Source organism: Fistularia commersonii, chromosome 20 (assembly GCF_037954325.1).
Source record: "Fistularia commersonii isolate RoL2024-O1a breed Wild chromosome 20, RoL_Fcom_v1.0, whole genome shotgun sequence".
Lineage (NCBI taxonomy): Eukaryota > Metazoa > Chordata > Actinopteri > Syngnathiformes > Fistulariidae > Fistularia > Fistularia commersonii.
This window is the reverse complement of record NC_141303.1, coordinates 6,180,413-6,205,212: the sequence shown is the minus strand read 5'-3', so window position 1 is coordinate 6,205,212 and position 24,800 is coordinate 6,180,413. Positions and strand designations below refer to the sequence as shown.

General features: G+C 41.0%; 1 protein-coding gene across 1 annotated transcript in view; it reads left to right on the top strand.

The window, feature by feature from the left end:
- The first annotated feature begins 616 nt into the window (after positions 1-616).
- The window catches only part of xkr6b (XK related 6b), a 52,713-nt gene continuing 28,529 nt past the window's right edge, over positions 617-24,800 (top strand). Inside the window, exon 1 of the mRNA XM_086166834.1 lies at positions 617-1,556. Within this exon, the coding sequence (XP_086022960.1) occupies positions 1,003-1,556 (554 nt within the window). The 5' untranslated portion in view covers positions 617-1,002. The remainder of the gene's footprint in view (positions 1,557-24,800) is intronic.

The following is a 24,800-nucleotide window of genomic DNA, read 5'->3' as shown; positions in this document are numbered from 1 at the left end:
GCTGCTTAAAATGCTGCAGAAAGGAGGGGGGAAAAATCCCGTCATGTTCCTTAGCAACCATTCTGGAGGTCTATAGATTCGCTTGGATCAATTCTTTTCTCCCCCCCCTGGGAATATGGAGTGTGCAAAAAGACCTATAGCCAAGCAACACAGCAACCATTCGTGTAAAGGTGATATTATTATTATTATTTATTATCTCTAGCTGCGCAAGTAATGTTGCACACTCTGCAGGAGAATCTTTTTTTTTGTAGGATCATCATAGACGGGGCAATAAAAGTCACTTTCCAATTGGAGGAGGGGGGGGGGTGGCATAATGCACTGACTTCTCCCTCCGAAGGTGTCCGCGCACTGAGAAACCGAAAAAAAATGCACTTTTGCATTACATCATGCGGTCCTGCAAGTTCACGGCGGCTTTCGACGAGACGCTAGATGGCAACCACGTTGAGGGAGGGAGGGAAGGGGGGGGGGCGGGGGATGAGAGAAGGGAGGGAGAAGCGGTAAACAGCGTACGCGTGCGTGAGAGAGCGAGGGGGTGAGTGAGTGAGGGAGGAAGGGATGAAGGGGGAGGAATTACGTCGGCACGGGATAGTGGAGGGACGGTGTGCTCACGGCTCTTGGCTTGCAGCTGGAGCTGCAGAGAGGGGGCCACGACTGAAACGCGGTGGGGGGATGCGATTACTGCCCAGGTGACACTTTGCAGTTGCACAACGAATCGAGGAAGGGGGGGTTGGTTTTGCAAGAAAAAAAAAAAAGCAACAAAGAAAAAACAACAAAAAAAAGAGAGAACAGATCTGCGGCTGAGAGAAAGCAAAGGGAGAGAGAGGGGAAAATGTGCTGCGTCCGCGGTGCCAGTGGCGCGCTATCTGGGCACGGAGCGAGCAGCGGCGACGCGCTGACACCCCGCTTTTAGATGGCTCCAACATTTGGGGTGCAAAACAGGTGTCAGGGAAGTGTCGTCACGAATCGCGGAAGCCGGAGGAGGTGGGAACATCAGAGGGAAAGATGGCAGCGAAATCCGATGGTCGCGGGGTCGTCACCGGTTTCGCCCAGCTGCGCAACCTGGACGAGGTGGTGGGAACAGGGGAGGACGACACCCGGAACGGCAGCTCTTTCCACATCTGCCACTGTTGCAACACCTCGTCGTGCTACTGGGGCTGCAGGAGCGCCTGCCTGCATTACCTCCGGGGGAAGGGGAGAGCGGAGCGGCCACCGCAGGAGGAGCGCCTCTGGCTGGACTGCCTGTGGATCATCCTGGCGCTGCTGGTCTTCTTCTGGGACGTGGGAACCGATCTGTGGCTGGCTGTCGATTACTATCACAAACAGGACTTTCTGTGGTCGGGCCTCACCCTCTTCTTCGTCCTGGTGCCCTCAGTTCTGGTCCAGATCCTGAGCTTCAGGTGGTTTGTGCAGGATTACACCGGGGGCGGACTGGGCTCCGTGGAGGGGCTGAGTAGTCGCAGAGCTACGGCCAGTTTGCAAAGAGACAAGTGCTGTCGCCTCTCTGTCTGGATCTGGCAGGCCCTCATACACGTATTTCAGATGGGACAAGTTTGGAGGTAAGACGAACTTTGAGTTTAGCCTTTACAAGAACCACTTAACCCCGACTCGCACACCTGACAGAGCGAATCCTGCTCCAGTCACTCAGCCCTCTCTCTCGTCCCGGCTGTCACCTGGTATAACCCGTTGTGTACATGACCGGGGTGAAAATCACAACCGATGCCATTACGCTCGCCACTCTCTCTCTTCTCCAACAATGCTTCCCATGCATATTTCAAATAAATTCAAATTGCTAACTCGCTTTGCATTGGACAAATTGGATTCCACGTGAGGCGTCTGGTAAAAGCCGACGGAAAGACGCACTCCTGGCGAGTGCTTCATCACAGTGCGCCATTGCGCTTGTCTGGGGGAAGGAAGAGGGCAATTTCCCCCCTCCCTCCCCACCTAAAAGGGGGTGGGGGTGGGAGGAGGAGGAGGAGGCTGGTGCGTGTGTGCGTGCGTGTGCGTGAGGCTGTCTGAGTGCGTGTGTCAGACGCGCCGATACATCACAGCGCACACGGTCGCCTCGATTCACCCTCTCCCCGCATCAAACACCCCAACTCCGCAACTGGAGGCCAGACGGGCATCTGTTCTCATAGCCCGGGAAACTACATTCCCCCCACCCCCAACAGACATGATGTCATCGATTCTTCTGCGACGCTCGACATCTTCGGTCCGCAAATTTCGCCCCCCCCACCCCCCACACACACTCTCCGTCCACGCAAATTGATGCGTCGTGGATCAGCAAGGGGAGAGAGATGCATCTCTGTGCGTAATCTGTGTCATGTAGCAGCTGCAGCCGTAGTAAAATGTGACTCCGGCTTGGCGCCGTTTATCTCCAGTCAGGGGCTTCTCAGCGGCCAAGTGTTTGTAGTGCAGACAGACGCAGTTGCTGGCATTTCATAGGGGTGGGTAGTGGTGGAGGTGTGTGTGTGTGTGTGTTTGTGTAAGGAGGGGGGTGAGGGGGTCACGCGTGACGGCTGTTCTCAGAGTTTCGCCCCAAAGGCTGAGAATATGTAGCAAATGCATTTGTTGAGATTCATCCTGGCCTCTCTCTGTGAAACAGCCCCAGCTGTGACTGGCTGCTGACTTTGCTCCTCACAAGTCAGGTGGATTTTTTAAATTATTTTTTTTTTCAAAGCTTTTTTTTTTTTTTTCTACATCACATACTGAAACTGGAGTACAATCTGTACTGAAATGAACCGGGCACATGTTTCACTCTCCCCCCCTTCACCCCGTGCACGACTCAGTTCATTCCAAACTGAGGCTTAGATAGCCCCGCAGCTCACACTTCCCAGTTCAGTTGAATGCATGTTGTTACATCCTGAGGTTTTCTCAGCAAGACGGTCCTCTCTGCACTCATTTTCAGCCACACCTGAAGGCTTTTTTATTGATTGGCTGAGTTTTAAAGACTCGGCTGTATTTACTCCGGTCATTTTCTCATATCTGTAGTGGTGAAAGACATAAAAAGAGCAGAGTGAATGACGCTGGGTGATACTGTGTATCTCGAGTAAACCCTCTTTGAGATACAGCCTCTTACATATCAAGGTCTTACCCACAATCTGAATGCCATCATAGGGTTGCTTTTGCTGTCTGTCCTACCAAAAATGGTTAGGGAGGCCTATTGTAGAATAGGAGAGAGAGCTTTTTATGTCTACCATATCATATATTAGCTTTAAGCAAGCTTTAAATCATACAACACAACATTCTCTTATATACACTTAAATCTGGGCTGGATTCTCCAAGCAGGTCTTTGGGTGAGAATCCAGGGACACATGTGAAAGGGGTGCATGGCATGGAGTCCTTCAGAATATTTGTACAATTCCTGTTTGATATTTGCCAAAAGAAAATGCAAAAAAATGTCAAAATTAATGGCTGATTAGGAAAGGATCGGAAAATGATGGGCCCAGATCCTATATTCTGTGTATCTAGAAGTCAGGTCATGGATGCCACCGGGTAACATAAAAATAAATAAATAAAAATAACAATAAAAAGAAGAAAATTATTCCCAGAAAGCAGCCATAACACCTGGAGGCATAAACATGAATCTAAACTGGATATGTGACTATTGGCAAAAAAGATGAATTATGCTGATACGTAAGACACAAATTTTGGTGTGTATTCATGGTGACAGCACACAGCCTGCAGAGAGAGATCATTGTCAGGCCACTGTCTGCCCCTGCACATGATCCGCCCAGCTGCTAGTTTTGGGGTTTCGGGTCAAAAGCTGCTCTTGTCAGCTCGCTGAGAGTTCGCAACCCTGGACCAAAAGGGCAGCAGATTTGATATAAGGATTATTAGCCACCGTAAGAGGCCACCCTGCTTGTAGCTGGTAATAAGATATCTTATTATCAAGTATTATGGTCATGTATATTGAACAGTACTGTGGGCGATGATCCCCTCTTGAGTTTCATAGAATTTGAGGATTTCCGAAGAACAGGTCACTATAAACAAATGGTCCAGTGCTAATTTCTGTCAAAAATATCAATATATCTGATGATATGTGCCTCCCATTGTCCCCAGGACGATATGAAAAATGTATATGTATATACAGTATATAATATAATATAATATAATATAATATAATATAATATAATATAATATAATATAATATAATACAATATAATATAATATAATATAATATAATATAATATAATATAATATAATATAATATAATATGCCCATTTATTGCCCAGGCTCAGCCCTACATTTCAAATTCACCTTGCGTTCTCATGTGGGCCTAGAGTGATGATTTTCCATGACTGGATCTCAAAGTAACCATCATGACCCATCTTAGGCACTTCTAACAAGATGCTGCACCATCGTTTTGTGAACTCTTTCAAATTCATTAACATGAGAAAGTGCTGACAGGAGTCAAAAACCCTGTCTGATCATGTCTCATTACTCACTTCCATCTTTACGTCTATATTCAATTAGCCACTATCCTGGCGTGCGGCAGAGGAATGAGCCGGTGACATAATGGCTGAGATTGTTTGCGGTTATGTCCTTGTTAATTTTTGACAGAACAGGGAGGATCTCTCTCCCATCTGTAATCTCAAAATGTCATTGGCTCTTCACAGCTATTTCATGTTGTCCTCTCAATGAATCACCGGCGCTGCTGCTGGTGTATCCTTAAGCTTAGAGATTCTTCTCACACACACTCCAGCACACAGTAGCTCACACATGCACAGAGGTCTCCTGGCGGTGCGATGGACAGCTTAATCAGTGTAAACCCAAATTAGTGTCTGACTGAAAAAGAAATGCATCCATCTCGGCTTCCCCAATTAATTCCAAGTAGAAGTTTTGGAACAGCTTTGCTGTTGGGAAATCCCAGTAGAGTTGGGTGTCATCCTTTTCTTCCCTATTAATTTCTTGGAATTGCTTAAAAACACTGCATAATTGGCAATTATAAGAAGATTCCCATAAACTGAAGAAAAGTTCATGCCTTGAATGTTTCCCAGGCGCTGACAACGTCAAAGTTCAACTGAACCTGTTGCAGTTCAAACCAACAGGCAAATATGTTTAATAAATAAGTATTTTCATGTCTTTGTAGTTGTATAAAAACATGATAATCCCACCAGTTTGCAAGAAGAAATGCAATAAGTCAAAATATAAAGGTTGTCTTAAGTATTGTACTGTGTGTATTAACCCCTAAAGTTAACTCCAGTGTGAACTCCAGTGTAAAAAAAAGTCTTACTACTACTCTTCTACTGTGATTTATTTGTGAAAGGAAACTTTGATTTCCACAGCTTTGTTTGTTAAAGTGATCTAAATGCACGCCTTAAGTGTGTGTGTGTGTGTGTGTGTGTGTGTGTGTGTGTGTGTGTGGGTGTATGCCTATATAAATGTATAAAACAGGAGCAGTAGTTGTCCAAACTAAAAACTGCTATTCCCAATGGTGTAGGAGCTGTCCGTTGCTGAAACTACACACTTCCACAGCTGTAGATGTGCTGGTACCCCTATACAAAACTTCTTGTCGAAAGGGGGAGGCTATGCTTAAAACCACCAAAAAGAAATGTAAAAATATGTAAAGTATCCCAACCACAATTAAAAGAAATGTCAAAATGAGGGCTTCCAAGTTTCCAGTGTTTCATCCCCTGGAGATTTGTGTCTCCCATTATTTCACTCCTTTTTTAATCTTGTCAACCAATGAAGGATAAAGTTAAATATGCCTGATTTTTAAAAATTTTTATTTTGATAATCTATCTAGTTACACCTTCATTTGTGTCTCATCATTCCCACACCCTGTTTGAGTCCCCCAATCCCACAGCCTGAAACTTGCAGTGCACATCAGTCTGCTGAATGAGACATTTTTCCAGATGAGACAGCAATAAGACCAAATATACCGTAACCATATATATTTACCCTCAACTGCCTTAGTATCTTTTTTTTATCCCCAAGCTCCAATGTCTCCTGCTATTTTGGAGAAAGCCACTGCAGAGGGGATTCTTCCTCTGCATTTGTACACAATGTTTTACCATCACAAATCTGATGCTTGGATTAGGCTGTAATCCAGTACAAGAGTGGGCTTGTCATCAAGACCCATGAAAAGATCGCCTCATGGTTGACATCTGCCTCTGTTTCCGAGTCTGGTAAATATTAATATAGACTAGAAAAGCCTCTCTTTGGCTGACTGGGCTGCTCATAGTTGCCAAAAAAGGTTTGTACATGCGGCGAAGCGAGACATTGAGACTATCCAATTCAACCAGCTGCCCTATCAAGGAAAAAAAGGCTCAGAAGGTGAGAGGGAAGAGATGAAGGCTTGGATAAATTGGTAACAAACCATATCATTACCTATTGAAAATTTAAAATGCTGCAAGGTGGGAACATCTTGTTTTCCCTCATGTGGAGAGCATTGTTAGAGTGAGAGAAACAGCTGATGGATGGCTGGCTCTTGTTAGCAAGCACAACAATCAAGGTTTTATTTAAAGATATCGTTAAAAAGCACATTAAAACCAATGTCGTTTGCATAAATGACAAGAATGCATGTGCAAACAGGAAAGGCATTATTCATATGGAATGAATTAGATGTGTTGTTTTCAAGGCTTTCTCGCTCCATCAGCGAAGCACTAGTCATTTTCTCATTAGCACTGATAACAGGGGACAAACCTTCAGTGCCAGCCCCAGTTATGTGACAGAAGAACCTTTCAAAATGCAAGAAAAATAGCTTTCTTGGTGACGCAGCTGGGGGTAAAGACATTGAAAAGCATGAATATCACCCAAATATGCGGCTCAGCAAATCATATAGTAGAGGAAGAGGGGAGCATCTGAAAAAAGGGATTCATTGATGTTTGCTTCAGTGTCATCAGGAACTGACTTCAAGCTGGGTTATTGAATTAGAGTGTGTTTGGAAAATGTGATTCAAGCAGACAGATGCAGAATTACACAGTATAATATAAATTATCTAGGTATTACAAAACAGAGTAATGTGCTGTCAGTGACCTTGCCTTGATGTGTGTGGGTAAAACCCTAAACAGATGAGTAGCTAACATGTTAGCTGATTGCAAAGCTATTTCTACAAGCGATAACACCCGCTGTTCCTGCAGAAAGCTGTTAAATTCAGTGCAGCTTAGATGAATGTGGATAAATAGCCATGATGATTCTTGATTCAACTGTCTATGGCCTTTGTCTATGGGACAGAATTATATTTTGTACTGGAAGCCTGAAGGCCATGATGTTACATCCTTGTTGCCTCTCAACGCTGGTCAACAGACACAGACAGGCTGGCGCACATGAGGGAATATTAAGCACAGAGGCAGATGGGTTACCAGAGAGACATTTGCATGCATATCACATACATACTGTATGTGTGCAGACCCGCGCCCGCACACACACACACACACACATACACAAAGCAAACCTCCGGGGAGGAGAGAATAGCTCTTCTTTGAAATACCTCCTTACATGCAGTCTCACATCACAGCCCTTTTTCTGCTCACAAACACACAAAATACACACCTTGGAAAAATTATACATTTCCATGTCCTGTTTCTTCGGGCACTTAGATCAGAGAGACGTGGTGCAGTAAATGGACAATAAACTCCCCCCAGCCAGGCTCTCTCTGTCTGAAAAGTGGTATGCACTCTTCCCCTTGTAGTACTTAGAAATAAATCTGCCTTTTATTTTACTCTTGTTTAAAAAAAGTAAATAATCAACTGCAACACAATCTGAATGTATTTATGTGATAATTGTGTGTGTATGTTCGATAAGTGTGTTTGATTAATTTTTTTTCGAGTAAATATTGTGGTGCTACTATTGCCTTTACTAGAGGCTAAAGTGAACACATTTTTTCCATAAGTGTGAAAACCCTTGTAAAATTACTCTATAAGCTCAGAACTGTGATGTTGAAAATTGTGCACCCTTTAACCCTGGGTTTGTAAAATGTAACATATTGTGTTATAGCTGACGAACTTAAAACTTGACGTAAATGATTTCTTTGTTATTGTTCAAAAGTATATTGCGTATACATAAAGTCTAACAGTTTGATGAGCTGCATTGTTACATTTGGTGTCTTTTTAAAAGAAATGTGGGAACTCATCACACACTCAGTGTCTTGCCGACATCTATACAAAAGAGAGAAAGAGAAATGCACATCTCTCACAATCATCTTTAAAACAAAGAAGTCACTAAAATCTTAAAGTAATCTGCAGTAAAGTAAACTAGCCAGAGCGGTCCAGAGAATGAGCAGGACAAAATTCACCAACACAAAAGAAGCAATTTATGCATACTACTTATCACACATTGGAAACACAGGGAATGTAATGTGTGAGTTTTTATCGGAGATGATTGGCCAGGCATAAGCAGATTTATTGTCCTACATCAGTATTGAAAATTCGGCTTCTAAATTATGTGAAATTCATTCATTTATTCATTCGGTGAATGACATGAAACTTCCTGTAAGAAACAGGCTAATACATGGTTTGATCAGATCATTTCATCGGACTTAAGGATGAGCTCCAAATAAAGTGATCTCTTATTTTATAAATTGTATGCACACACCTCCTCATTTTCAATTTGCTCCCGTGTATTAGCATATTTACACATCAATTCTTTCTCCCGCATTTCTCTCTTGCAAGCTTTTGGAACTCGTCTCCTGGTGATGTAGGATTTATTGACTGAAGTCTGTAAGTCTGTTGTTTGCACAATGTCATGCGTGCCTAGTACTGTTTGGCAATTATAGTGGCTGCATCCCCACACTTGTCAACCCTTCCCAAAGCTGTCTGTTACTAAACTCTGTGAGCAGAAAAAAAAAATCAAAATCAGCTATGTTGCCACTTTCCCTGTGAGCCCTCACAACAAAGGGATATGTGGGTTCTGTGGTGTATATTTTTCTACATTAGTCTGCTGCATATTTTACCTAGAGAAAATCATTACCTGGGCCTGGAGGATCCCCACTGTGGGTTGAAATGCTTATACACAAGGCCATTTTTCATCTGGAGTCCCCAGTCTAATAGCTATACCCCTAATATATATTTATGCTTCCTTTTTTTTCCTGAATTAGGCAAGGCTCACACTCCCAGATGTACTATTTGAGATCATTATGTGTTCTCTGTAGATTCTTTCTATCTATTAGCACTCCTCATAAGCTAAAGTCACCGTATTACCATCTGTCCTCCCTACTAAGTTAACATATGTTTTTATTTTTATCCCGTCCCACAACCTCCCTATCACTTACACCTATTAATGTTCTTAGGCTCCTTGCAAAGCCTTTTATCTCCCCCCTCTCTCTGCCTTTTCCTCGATCCAGTCTTATCCTCTCATTATTATCTAAACTTAGAAGGATTGGGAACTCTATACTGTGTATCCCCTACCGCTAGTTAAAGGTGATAATGTGCTATCTCTCTCTTTATGTCTCTGCTTCTCCCCATGCTATCTTTTCATAAAGCTGCACTTGACCTCTATTTCTGTCAAGGAAACTGGAGCATCTGGCTGCTGCCCCAGTACAAGTGAATCCCCTCCTCCACCCTCCCTTTCCATGCCATACTACCCATCATCTTACTCCTTTCAGATTCCCCACACACTTTTGCTCTAATGCTCACAAAATGTCTCAGGAAACTTCCCGTGGGAGACTGTTACACCTGTCAACCTGTGGCTCAATGGCTTTCCTGCCACATTTGCCTCTTCCTTTGGCTCCAAATCTTTTCTGAGGCGCTATTTTCACTGAAAAGAGTTCGTCACAATAGGATTAATCGATACAAAATGCTGCCAAAAGAGAGAAGTTCCAAATAGCATTTGGAGGACCTTTTTAAGGTTCACTATATAAAGATGTTGATATCGGCGCTCAATTTTCAAACGCACCTCACTGTGAAAAAGGTTTGTGGAATTGCACGTGCCAAGCTGTGAAGGGCTGCACGGCTTTCAGACACTTTTCAGTACAAATCTAAATAAGGTTTGTGTCATGCACAGTTGAGGGTCTGTGCTCTCAGTTTAGGAGAGCATGTTGATTGTACCTGCTCAGCGTGAAGTGGGAGAAAACTGGTGACAGGTGGCGACAGACAGACATTTAGGATCCAAATAATTTCAGATGTTGCTGAGAGAGCTTGTGACTTATCAGGTTATTATTACAAAGCAAAGGTGCATTTTTGAAGATAGACAGAACATTCCCATATGTAAAAAATGATTTCAATGCATCTTCATTTTCCTTCCAAAAGTGATATGCTAGTTTTCTCTGCTGTGTTTTTTCAGTCTGTAACTTCACTGGGCTGAAACTGAAAAACCTCCTTTTCTGGCTTATTAATGTTTCTAAAAATCAGGATATTAAAAATCACCAAAAAGAGAATTACTCAAAAACAGATCAATGACAGTTTTAAATCAATCCAAAAATAAATCAATCAAAAAAAAGATTTGTATGCAAAAAGTCCCAGTTAATGTTTCTGTTCATTATAAAATGTCAAGTATATGACAGACTCTTTTTAAATTGAATTAAATTTAAATTAAAAACTCCAGTGTTGGATTTAAGTCCTCTAAAAAGTCAACATCAAAACCCAGAAAGGGTCAGTTTTAGTCAGTTAAATCTATATGACCATTTATTTGGAACACCAGTTGATAGGAATTATTCCTAAGTTTCTGTGTTGCACATGTTTGCTGTCATTAATGCCATATTGCCGTGTTTATTTCAGATGACGAAATCAACGTATTTATTTACTATCCCGTTTTGCAAATAACGAGATAGGTCAAAAGCACTAATCTGGGAGTGGAACCCCATGTGGAGGATAATCGACAATGAAGGAAAGGACCAGTGAACACTTTTAAATAGTCAAGCATCAGTTGAATGGGAAAATTATGAATTTTGTTTAACCTATCTGGAAAATATGAATAAAAAGTGCTGGAAAAAAAGAATGAGTAAGGACTGTGCAGCACATGTGGTTTATGCCTTGAGCAACAGTTTCCAATATGATGCCTCATTAATAAAGAAATCACCTGGGCAATGAACACAGACTCAGGTCAGAAAGAGCCATTGATTCTCCCCGCAGCATTAAAACAACCAACTTGCAGATTCAGACAGGGTAAAATATTCTACATGAGTTCTGAGGGCTCCAGACAAGCACTGATATCAGCTCTCATTTACACTTAAACACGACAGTAATTCCCCAAAATTTATAAGATATATGACAAATAGACAAAAAATGTCCAGGTTCTAATCAAGGCAGCTGCTCTGACATTGAAGGTCTCTTTTTGTTCTTCAGCCACAATCCCAAATGAATGTTTTGTTATACGTTTTATAATACATCACAGCAAGTAAAATGTAATTTGTTTCCACTGTAAAGGCCAGAGTAGAAACCTTCAAATCTCAGAAGATGAGTTTGAATCAGAAATCATTGATCACAGTTTACAATTTGGTGCGTTTTATTATTATTATTATTATTTATTATTATTATTATGGTCCATAATGATAATAACTACTAACTGTAAACCGTAAACCTACAAGTTCTGATACAAACTCAAAAGAAAGAAACACTTAGCAGCAAATACAGAGGAGTTTGGGGTCTGCAATGAACATCAACTGACCCTAAATCTGCCCTGAAATGTGTTGAGCATAAAACATTAAATCCAGAAATGCAAACTAGAACCCTAAACCAAGTCTTCAGCCTCAATCTGAATAAACAGTGGTTAGTAGAAGATCCCCCCCTCCAAAACCACAACATTTTCATCATATCAATACCATCGCCACTAGACATAAGCCTATCTAATGGCCTTTTTCAGACTTCCCACTTTGCCTATCGGAAACGGCATCAGTAGTGATGAGAGACGGCGCTCATTGTTTGAGTCTAATCATAGTTGACGCTTCAAGCATCAGTTTGATAAACAGACAATCTCGGTTTATAAATAATTAAACAGCCCTGTTAGTTCCCCCACATTCAGTGTCACACTCTTGGAGTCTCACAGTTATCTCTTCGTATTCTCATATGGTCGTGGTGATACTCTGCATGGTGAGCTGTTAGACTTAGAAAAGTGGGGGGTGAAGATGCGCTGCACGCCGAGTCCAAATGGCAAACTGACGCTGCAATATCTGACCATGGTAATGACTGAGTCTGAATACAAGATACAGCATTTTCAGCCATGCAAGATTATTTTAACCCCCCTAAAAATCAATTAACAACCTTTGTGACATTTACACATAATATGTCACTGATTGTAATGTAAATTTTTACCTTAATGAACATAATATATGGCAGCATGGTGACGCAATGATTAGCGCTCACCTCAATTCTGTGCGGACTCTGCATATTCTTTCAGTGCCCGCGTGGGTTTCTCCAGTTACCTTCAAGAGTTCAAAAACCTGGAATAAGTTACTTGGAGATTTTGTAGATGCATGTCTCTGTATGAGGTGTGAACAAGAGAGTGAATGGTCTAATGTCTCTATATGTGGCCCTGTGATTGACTGGCCTTCAGTCCAGGGTGAACCCAGGGTCTCGCCCAATGACAGCCGGGATAGGACCTCCCCTTGCGACCCTGAGAGCAGGATAAGTGGGGATTAAATAACAATAAAGGAGCGATGAGTCTTGAAAACGTCAAACAAAGACCTTGTTGCATTTTCTATCTAAAAAAATAGTCAACTTCAATGAAAAACCATGATGTTCCAGAATGACCAGTCTTCGATAAGCATGGTTATTGATTGCTCATTTTGTCATGAAAAGCTCAAAATTGAGCGTAAAATTAGTCAACATATGGTGTTTTTTAATTTTTTTTTGTTACACAACGTCATAATTTGATGTTCACCGTTTCTAGCTTGCTGTAGGCAGACATTCACAAAGTGTTAATTCTAGTTCTGCGTTTCCTGTGTCTTTTTGCTAAGTTCTTCACAGAGGTGAACATGATCTGGCCCACATACTGTGACAAGCCTCCTCATATTTAGGACAGCCTGTTTTTAGGCCTCCTTTTCAGCAGTCCATCAGGGTTCTCGGGTCCAAGCTTTCATGAAACTTAAAACAAGTTTTCCTTTTTTCAGGTGTGTGTGAAACCATGAGAACCATATTGGATTCTTCAGGGAATCTCAGAGTGTTGAGGCTGGGAGGTTATCAGCTAACAACAGCATCACTGTCCCTCCATCTACTTGTCTCTGCTTTTTTCCACAACACAAAGTCTTTTATGTGCCTCCTTCTACTACAATATTCTCTTTCTTCAGTTATTTTCTGGTTTTAGTAAGGGTGTTAAAATGCAGGTGTCTCATTTTGTCATCAAAAGTAGGTGCAGTGCAATCATTTTTTATTCTTATCACACTCATATGTTTTATCAGTTGCAAAATCAGGTCCATCACATGTCAGTGCATGTTTGTGTGTGTGTGTGTTTGTATGCAGCCACTGATGCTGCCCAGAATTTTTATTTTCAGTGTCTATGTGTTGACAAGCGTATAAGTTAACCCATAAGGTTGAGGGCAGAAATGCTGATGTTCTGCTGTAGGAGGACAAGGAGCGTCATCATCATCAACCACAATCATTAAATCAGAAGCTGACTTTTAAAGCTCCCTGATTTTTGTCACACACCACTCCCATCCCTTTATGACCATATAACTATGCTATGAAGATTACTGTCAAAAAGATAAGACACTAAATCACATAGGGGTAATTGTGTTTTGTTGTTTTATGGAAATGTATTAAGTATTGTCCAAGGGTGAATTGCATTGCAGGTTTTCAATATGTTAAACATTGTGATACATTATATTTTTTATTCTGTCATTCCAAACATGGATAATAGTCTTGTATAAGTCTGATATAAATCTTTGCTGTTGATGATATTTAATTGATTTCATGAGTAAATGTTCAGCAGTCCCTCTTTTCGGTAAATTATCTGACTTATTTTTGGTTGCCATTAGAAGACACTATTGTAAATATGCAGAAAGTCACATTAAAATCAGTGAAAAAGCTGTGAGACATTTTTAAGAAATTGCACAGAAATCCCAGAAAATTGCCTGAATCTGAGAAAGATATTACTAATAACACAATTTACTGCTGCATTCAAAAGCGTCTAGCAATTTTCCGATAAAAGAAAATACAGTAAATAAAGGGGCTGTGTAGATATTTCGAAAACTTGTAAAATACGATTAGTTTCTAGGGCATGAGTATATGGAAGGATATTGTTTGACTTCATAGTTCCTTGACAGAGGTTTCAGAGCAAAATGGAGTCAACGAGATATTTTCAGCCACCGTGTCTGAGTGGATTAGTCCAGTCCCCCTTTAAGGGAAATAACAGTTGAAAAACTGCTGCTGTGATTCCCCTTCGCCTCCGTATGGATTCCAGGTCTCATAGAAACACCCAAAAGAAGAGAGTAAATGTCTTTGTCAAAAGCGGAGTTACTGACACTAGACCTTTTTTTTTTACTCTTTAGATTAAACTCTATACGTTAGATTTCTGTGTATTTGCCTAAAAGCATTTTCTCCTATCCCATACTACTTAATTCACACATTGTAACCTTGTTGAGCTGCGAATATCACACTCCTTTTGGAAGTATTGACAGCATCTTCACATTCTGTATTTGCCTCCACTCACATTTTGCAGTAAATGGATTTATGCTCTGTGGAGTTTTATGTGGAATGCTCCAAGATTAGCCGGATGTTTAATCATGGAGTCTTTTGAAATAAGCTTAGCATTTATCGGGATGCTCTCCCAAAATGAATAAATAAATAAATAAAGGAAGAAATAGCTAGGCAGCGAGCAGAAAAGGTCTTGGGAATACAATATCAAGCAGCACTGTAAATTATTTGAGTGGCTCATTATCTAATTATTTTTATTTTTTATTTTTTGTGGTTTCTGTGTGGGGCTTTGAAGATTTCCCCAAGAGATAAAGGAAAGTTGTTATTTTTTGTATGATTTTTATTTATTTTTTTTACCCACCAGAGATCTCAAAATGAGCTTTGTCCTTTTTTTGGCACCACCAATCTCTCCTCTCTCTCACCTTCCCACCGGGCACAAATGTCTGGCTTCGAAGACGAGCAAATGTAACAAAACATGCATTAATATTCAGTTCAGTCTTCCACCACAAGCTGACAGAGACACAATATCTGATCTGTGATCAGTTTTGGTTGTATGTACTTTCTTATTATCGTTTTGGAGTTTGAGGTTTTGCAAAACAACACAATTTTACTGAATTTGAGGAGAAAAAAACAAAACAAGAGGAGCCTTGAATGCTGGCTAAGGTTTTTATTTGACAAGACAATTACTTGGCTGATATTCAAGAAGAGGGAACGGGGAAAAAATCGTATCGGTTTGGGAGCAGACCAGCAGCCGAGGCATTGCTGTTGAAGGAAGAGTAACATTAATAAATGAGCACAAAATAGCACATTAAAGAATGGAACTCTCTGAGCTCCCTGGTGTTTGCAGAATGAATTAAGAGAGCCGAAGCCGAAGAAACATTGATGTTTTCCACGCCACATCCCTGGGTGACTGGTGCCTCACTCGAAAGGGGATGTTGTGACAAGGTTATAATGCAAGGACATATGTTTTAATTATTTTCAGAATCAGTTGTGCAAGAGACAGGGAACCACTTTTGTTTCGTTAGTAGATTTGCTAATTTACCACTATTTTTTATCAGCAAAGAAATATGGGAAGCACTGGTGTGCCACCTCGTTGCCAGATTGTGGAGCAGTTCTTGAGCTGGTTGTCAAATGTCAGCCGTAAGATCTGTTTTGGAAGTTTGGGGTGAAACTGTGACTATACAAAATGCGGGACCAGAGTGGTCTCTCATTGCTGGTCATTCGTATCAATACTGTCACACACATTCATATTGCAACAGTGAAAACAGCTGACTTTCAGACTTGGTAACAGGTCACATGAGTCAAAGTTAGTTAAAAGCACTAGCCACAGGAAGGGCACGCATGCAGTTTTCGTTGTACCCAAACATTGGAATTGCCTGCATGGCATCTGTCAGCTGATGTACACTCACCCAAAACAACCCTTATACACACTCCATGAGAAAGGAAGCTCTTAAACACCAGATAGATTTTTTTATCGCTTGGAAAATCCATGAAATGAATCATTTATTGTGATCATTTGCACCATTTGTTCCAATAACATTTAATAAACGTGAAGAGCATCATTTTATCCCTTTGCAAGTTCATTAGTGTTACTCCAGCTGTACTGTACTTAAAATACTTGTACTTAATGTACTTAAAATAATAGCAGGGATTTTTTAGTTTATTTTATTTGCACGCACCACATGGCAATGATCTGAAAACAGTAAATAGGCTCAGACTGTCTCAACATCAGGTATATTGAGTTGTGATGCATTATAGCCCAACCATCCAGATGTACCAGTGTCACTGCTGTACATAGTAGCCATTTTTCTGAACAAGGCAGCCATATGTTGACGATGTGTATATAAGCATTTTTTTAATTTGTTTTTGAATGTTGACGATGATTTGGTGTGTCATTTACATGCTTCCTGAAAAGCTTGAAGGTTTACTTTTACCGGTACTTATGCTATTTTTTTCAGATATAACATGTGTGTATGTATGTGTTATTGTGTGCGTGTGTCGTTTGAGTGAAAGACTTAAAGACAAAGATGGAGAGGGGGTGAGGAGAACATACAGCTTTGTAAGTTGATTATGAGGTTTTGAAAACAGCTCTGTAGTTTGCTTTTTAAGAGACTCCCCAAATTAATTTGCTCTATAGTGAGAATTATTAAATAGATCATCTTGCCGTACAGTAATAACGCAATTAATTATTTCCTTCTGAACTCACTGCACAGTTTTAATTAGCTTTTTACAAAATATCTGCTCATCAGAATTACAACAAAAAACTCTGACACCTCATTTTCCACGAGTAAAACTTGCAGGGAAATGTATCATTAATGCAGAGGAAAAGGAACATTTCTAAATAAATATGTTATGGTAATTTTCAGGCAAATTGCCAGAGAACCCCCATTTGGAATTTATGGTGGTTCTGTGTCTAACTTCACTGAAACTTTTCATTTCGCGTTTACATCAAAATTCCATTGTCCAGCAACAATTTGTAAAAAATGTCTCAACTAAGATCAACAATTTTTAAATAATTTATTCAAATGTTTGTCTGAGTGTATTTGAAGACTGAGCATCATTTACATGCGATTCACTTTTTCTATTAGAGGATGATTCATACCTTCTGCTTTTTCTTTGAGGTTTTACAATTCTTAAAATCCTGGAAAAGTTGAGCATACACACATAAACACAATATATACATACACATATACATATAAACACATATGATTATACATGGGTATATATATACATATATATATATACCCATGTATAATCAATTTAGTTATTTACTTAATAATTTTTTTTATTTTTTTTTTGGTTATTTGGATGGTGAAGTGCTTCTACCTCACAGTTTCCTCCCACAAACAAAAACAGGTGTTGAAGGTTATTTGCAAACCTCTAGCCCCACTGTGTTTCTCACTACAGGATAGGTGGACTGAATGAAGGTGTGATTTCATGTGTCTACTAATTTTTCTCCTCTCATTTTTACAGCACTTTGATTGAAATTACTCCATACATATATTTATCATTATTTTATTTACGGTACATACTGTATATGAAAATATGCATATATAATTGAGTAAGCTGGGACACAGTCAGTCGAATTTGTATCCATTTGCAGCTTCTGCTTCCACAGGAAAAGCCAACAGTGGCATTGCTATTGGTTTGAGGAACCGTAATGCGTTCAGATGTTGATTCCAATATGGGAAAGTCCTACTGTAATCCATTAATACCCTGACAAACAATATTAATTTTCTGTCTGTTTATGGCAACATATTCACCAACTTTCAATAAAACATGTCAAATTCACACAATTCAGGCACACTTTTCTCCAAGAATAAGAAATGATTATTTTATCATCTTTTATTTCCTCTCCACTAGAGAGATTCCCGGTGACTCCAATAATCCAGCCTGTTTCAAGGATTGGCTCGATTTTTTTCCCATTGGACTGTCAAAATGTGGTAAATGTGGGGACCCAATGCAAGAAATGAGAAATTTCTGACCAGGACAGATCATGACATGCACCTCAATAAAAGAGACAAGTTAATATTCTCAGCCGGACATTCATTGAATAGGTTTGTGATATCATGAGAACCAACCTTGAGCATCTGATATAGTCTGATATAAATGTAGGTTTGATGAGGAGCTTCTTTTTTATTTTTAGCTATTTTTAAATTGCATTATTAAATAACCAAAATAAAGTTCCAAAGGTGTAACACCAATGTTGCCCAGAAGTAGACCGATCAAAATAAAAAAAATCACAATATAAACCTTCGCACATACATTTCTAAGATGATGGTGTTGGTAGGGTTTAAGTTCAACACTGGATTTTATCACCCTTATCTTCATCATCTCCTAAAATCCAATGTGTGTCCAATATTTGGATCCAGTGTCCTTCTGACGTCAAACCGATGTCGTTTGCCAGCTGGGTTAATGGGGTCTAGCCTCGCTACAACCCGTGACCTAGATTTATATTGGAACCCAGCAGTGACCAGTCGGACCAATGGTGCAGTGGCAGTGTTCTGCTTTCATATGAAACACAGTCCACAATCACCTCCAGCCATGCGAGGAAAAGTGAAGAAATATACCACAGCTCCCAACCTTTATCTCTCCTTCTCCCCCAGACTAATTTCATATATATTAGCAAAACACATATCTTATATTAAATGTTACTCTAAAACTGGTACAGCAGGAATGACAAACTGAATGCATTAATTCAGCTTATCAAGTGTAAAAAAAGAAAGTCAAAGATATTCTGCAGGCTTATATAATGACAGCATTGGTATTTTCTGTATTAAGTCCGTCCAACAAAGTATAAACATAAAATTTGCCATGGCTTTTCTAAACTCGATATTTAGAGCTTCCGCAACATTACCATTCATTTGAGGTTTTAGAGAAACCCTGCAGAAAATATCAAGCTCTTTAAAAACCAGATTTCACCAGTTAGTCACTAACTTTATGTGTTTGCCTTTTTCATGCTCTGCCAACTCTGCCACCCTAGAAAACTAAGCCACAAAGATGACTCACCAAAATAATGTAACACTTGTGTTTCTCATATTATGAGGAAAAGTTGTCTATATGAAGTACCCTTAGGCTGTTCTGTGAATTTATTTTCTTGATATATACTCCTCTCTTCAACATGTTTATCTGTATTTTTCATTTCCCACTCATAGGTTTATTGAAAGCGGGTGCAAATATTTTCTACTTTCTCTTGTTTATCTTGCAGTGTTATGTAATTACAACATGCTAAATACATAAATGACGTACTCTTGATTAAGCGGGACCTTTTTTGGGCGGGTAGGGGTTGGAGGGTGCCAATAGTGAAGATACCAATCTTACATGTTAGTTAAATAAGTCACTCTCCTCCACCTTTTTCACAAGACATGGATTTCATTATATAACGCAACCATTTTTAATTCTTTTTCCTGTCATCTTGTGTGTGTAAATCCAATAAAGTAGCAACAGTTAATATTTTGTGAGCATCATCATTACAATGTTAGTACTTTGGGATCCATTTGATGCGATTATTGCAACACCCAACCGAGCTGAGGTTTTTCACAGGAAATCCCATAAAATCAATTGGACAGTATGTGTAATTGTTTTGCCTGTGGATGCATGATATCTCCAGAAATGTATTCATCCATATAAATCAGTCTTTCTAAGCAAGCAAATTTACAAAATCATTTGTACCGGTACATCTTTTATGAAAGTCTGATGTTTTATTGTACAAGTTATCATACACCATATGCAACAAAGACTAAACAGGTGGAAACCTTATAAAGATAACCGGCTGAAATGATTTAAAATACTGTGTTAATGCAGGCTAAAGTCAAACTGCAGTTGTAGATCTACCGAGGCGACCACGTGCATGTTTTCTACCATGCATAGTAGCAAGGGCACCCATCTGTACTTAGTTATGTCCATTGAGGTAGAAAACATTGTGTGTTCACAGCTATCCACCTGTCTGACCTGCTGACCGTGATGCTACAGTGTGCAGCCTTGTCACGGGATGACCTCAGTGACTCATGGTCGTCTGAGCAGTCTGCCTCCGCAACACACTCAGCTCTTGCTCACCCACTGGCATAGGTTCTGTCTCACTCCGCTCATCTGCCATCCGTCTGCTTGTTTATTTATTTTTTTCTACTATTAGTATGTCTCGCTGTTGTGAATGCATTTACCACGTTGCCTTCTAGTTTTATTTATTCATTTTTAAGTCAAAGTTCTGCCGACTATCTCCTCTCCTTGCTCTCGTTCCCCTGCTTTTTTCTCAAGGGCCTACCCTAGTGGGCCTCCTAAGGCGGCAAGTGATGACAGTTGTATTATCAGTCGATTGCGAGGTCACTTTCACTCAGCTCCGTTGAGACTTAACAGCACTGTCTGTATCTGAGCCGCAGACACAAAGGGGGGAGGAGGATGACAGGGTAGTAAACAAAAATATTGAGAGACAGAGAGAAAAGGGGGAGGAATGGAAGCAGTGATGAAACAATGACACTATAAAACACATAGCCAAAGTGAGAATAAAACTCATCAATATAACCGTTCTGCGTCCCGCAGTGTGAATGGAATTAAAAATCATTTAGATTTGGATGATTTCCCCGATATGCAAATTACACTCCACCTAACCAACATATGTTTATGCTTATTTGCTCTTGTCCTTTTGCTGTGAATAAGACAAGTGCATGACTGAGTGGCTGCACACGTGGGTGTAAAATCTAATATAGAGAACTCTGCCATCTCATGATTGACGTTTAATCGCCATGGCAACGAGTGGGCTGAGAGTGACTGCTCCCCTGAGAGATTTTAGTCACCAGGTTGCAAGAAAGAAGGAGACTAAGGACTTTCTAACTGAGCCTCAAAGCTTTGCTTGGGATTCTATTCCAAAAATTGACCTCCTTCTAGCATCTAAGCCAACATCTTTGCAGCATTTTACCCCCACTCAACAAACAACGCCATCCTCCTCCCACCCTCATCTAGCTGTTGACCCAATATTCAAACACAGCAGCAAGCCAAGATTAGGTGTTAGACAAAAATAAGCCCATGATTTTTGATTTCTGTATTTCAGTGATTTCAGGTCTGGCACAGTGCTTTGGGTGCCCAATGCTATCTGATTTTACTCCCAATTACGGCAATATAGTTTTGCTCCAGTGGAGCTGTGGATGATTTTTACATTCAGAGAAACATCACTGTGATGATGGTGCTCTCATCCATGACTTTGTGGGCTGATTCTCTGTTTTTCACTCTCCTGATTTCTTTTCATTTACATTTGCATTAGCTGCTCTCTGCTTCTTCTACGAGACTTCCGTTGTCTTGTAGGCTTTGCTTGAAACGTGGAATCGGTGTGAAATGTTGAGTAAACAGCGATATGCAGTTTCTGCATGGAATCCTGAAGGAGATGGAGGAAATTGGGTGGGAGGAGGGGATTCCCAAAGAATCTGAAATGTGACGCAGTGTTTGTTTTGTCTATCTACTGTATGCAGACTGGCGGCACCTCTCTCTTCATCAATGCTTGTCACACGAATCCCGCCTGTATCCTGTTCCAATTTATTGCAGCTGGGCATGAAAACTCACAAAGAAAGTCACATGTAGTTACCATAGCATCCATTTTGTAAGTACAAACCCTCCCGCTGAGGTCAAAGTGCGGGGGTGGTTTGAGCCCTCTTCAGTTGGTGTCATTCCAGCGTGCCACCCAGTGGGTGTCCAGTCAGCTTACTTGAGAGTCTGGGTGGGTGTGATTCTTCAGTTTGGACATCACACAAGATTCTTATTTGGTGGATTGATGAGAAGCCTCCCACAGAGCTGCTCTATCCTCAGCTAAAGGGTGAACGTGGGTCGGTTGATGTGATTACAAAATCCCCTTGAAAGCTGAAGAGGAAGGTCAATGGGTCATCCAAGTCATTAGAACAAGTTGTCCGCATCCAATGATCATCTGTGTCAAATTCTGTGATAATTTTACAGAACTACTCAGGACCAGAGAATCTGAATTGCTGTTAATGCTTGCTCAATGGCAGATAGCCCCAAAAGCATAAAGATTTGGGCAGAAATTAAAATGAATGCCGAGGGTTTGTGGATGTAAATGTAGTCGTCTCTCAAGTATGGAGGTTGAAATGGAACTGTGGGAATACAAAACTTGCCAGTTCAACATGTTCTAATGAGACTTTTTACTTATGTTAAACGCAGAACCATACAGAAATATGAAGGAAGTTTTCGATTTTTTTTGCATACAGTTTTTACAGACTGTGATGGAACACCAAAATGCGAGTCAACAAAAAAAGAAAAAAAAACAAACATCTTAATTACTTATATTTTCCTACAAGTTCAAACAAGTCATTTTATAAAAAAAAAAAACATTATGAAAAGCCCAGGAATTATTGGGCCATCAGTCCAATAAGGAGCCAACACTGTACAAAATGGAGTTTATAGTAGAGACATCTTTTGTTGCAACCAGTTCAACTGATTTAATTAAATGCGCTTACACATTAGTATCTTCCTTGCATTTATTGGAGTGCACATCTATTTCATGTACAGGAGGGAGCTTAAAAGGCTTTCATTCAATTTTGACGTAAAACTTTTTAAACCCAAAATCAGCAATGTATCGTAGTTTCTGTGCCACAAATAATGTTCGAAAGGGATCTTTAAAATGATGTTTAATTCTTGAGACCGAAAGACGCTGCCCTCTTTATTCATGAGACTGATGGAGGGATGCCACCAGGCAATACACAACTGTTGGTATTAATGACCCAAATGCAATTTTATGGTCCATTTCTTATCATACAATGGAAGTAGAGATAAATGGCACATGTGAATATGTTGTGACTGAAAATGCTTTTTTTTTTTTTGCCCCTCCCGCCGTTACCTGCCCACTTTTATCCTTTTTTCTCTGTCAGGTTTGGTTATAGTTACAAGCTGTTCCCCTGAGAACCGGGTAAAGGAGCTGTGTGTAGGGCCCAAGGCTATGTCTCTGCTGAAACAGTTCCCTGCCTCTTCCAGGAAATTACAGTTTCTCTCACACACAGCCTGGTGGAGAAAAGAAAATGACAAGACACAGAGGGACCTGGGGTTAAGAGGAGGAGGGTAAGCCAAAGACAGAATGTCTGTATGTAGAAGAAACTACACTAACTTTGGTAATCCTTAACTGATGTTTATCATAAAGTATTTTACACCATATGCATAGACTTAAATTTTAAACAACCAAACCTCCAATGATATATACATACATACATTAAAATGTATTTTTTTCATATATTTTATATTTTTATCTTATTTATTTTCATTTTATTTTTTGTTTTACTATCATTCAGGAGTTGGCAAACATTGCTTTTTTTGTTTCTGGTTACAGAATTTCACCGCATTTGTATTTAAGAATAATAAAGTCATTCACATTATTTAAAGATAATATTTTAGCATTTCAGTGCGTCATTTTTTGCTTTGCTAGCAATGCAATATCAAGATCTGATATCTTGACAAGGTTGAATGACTCAAAGCCTGCACTGGGGTTCAGCCTGGTGGATGAGAGGGTAGCTTCCCTTCGGCTTCAGGTGGGGGCGAAAGCTTCTGACTGTTGTTTGTGGCTATGCAACCAAAATTAGTTCATTTTACGCACCCTTCTTGGTGTCCTTAGAGTGGCTGCTAGAGAGCGCTCCTACCAGGGACTCCCTTGTCCTACTGGGAGACTTCAACGCTCATGTGGGCAAGAACAGTGCAACTTGGACGGGTGTGATTGGGAGGAACGGCGCCCTGCTCTAAACCTGAGCGGTGTTTTGTTATTGGACTTCTGTGCTTGTCACGGATTGTCCATAACAAACACCATGTTCAGGCATGTAGTTGTCCATATGTGCCCTTGGCACCAACATGCCTTAGGCCACAGTTCTTTGATCGGCCTTGAGGTCTTATTGTCCGACTTGCAGCCACATGTCCTGGACACTCGGGTGAAGAGAGGGGCGGAGCTGTCAACTGATCACCACCTGGTGGTGAGCTGGCTCCGATGGTGGGAGAGGATGCCGGCCAGACCTGGCAGACTCAAACGTAACGTGAGGGTCTGCTGGGAACATCTGGCAGAGTCCCCTGTCAGGAGGAGTTTTAACTCCCACCTACGGCAGAGCTACAACCATCTCCTGAGGGAGGAGGGGGACATTGAGTCCGAATGGGCCATGTTCCGTGCTTCCATTGTCAAGGTGAAGACTGGAGCTGCGGCCGCCAGGTAGTCACCTATTAGGGCAGCAACCCTCAAACCCGCTGGTGGACCCCAGCAGTGAGGGATGCTGCCAACTAAAAAAAGGAGTCCTATCAGGCCTTTCTGGTCTGGGGCTCCAGAGGCGGCTGACAGGTTCCAGCAGGCCAAGCGGCTTTGGTGGTTGCTGAGGCAAAAAACTCAAGCGTGGGAGGACCATGGAGAATGACTTCTGGTAGGCGTTGAGAAGATTCTGGTCCACCATCTGGCAACTCGGGAGGGGGAAGCTGTGCTCTGTCAACACTGTGTACAGTGAGAGTGCTGACCTCAACTCAAGATGCTGTTGATCGGTAGCAGGAATACTTCCAAGACCTTGAAATGCCTTCCAACAAGGAAGCAGAGCCGGTGGGACTCCGGACACTCCTATTTCTGAGGCTGAAATTGCTGAAGAAGTTAAAAAGTTCTTCAGTAGCATGGTCCCGAGGGTGGATGAGCTCTGCCCTGGTTGGCTCAAGGCTCTGGATGCTGGAGGGCTGTTTTGGCTGACATGCCCCTGTCGCATTGCGCGAATGTTGGGGACAGTGCCACTGGACTGGCAGACGGGGGGGGGGGGGTGATCCCCTTTTCAAAAAGGGGGATCAGAG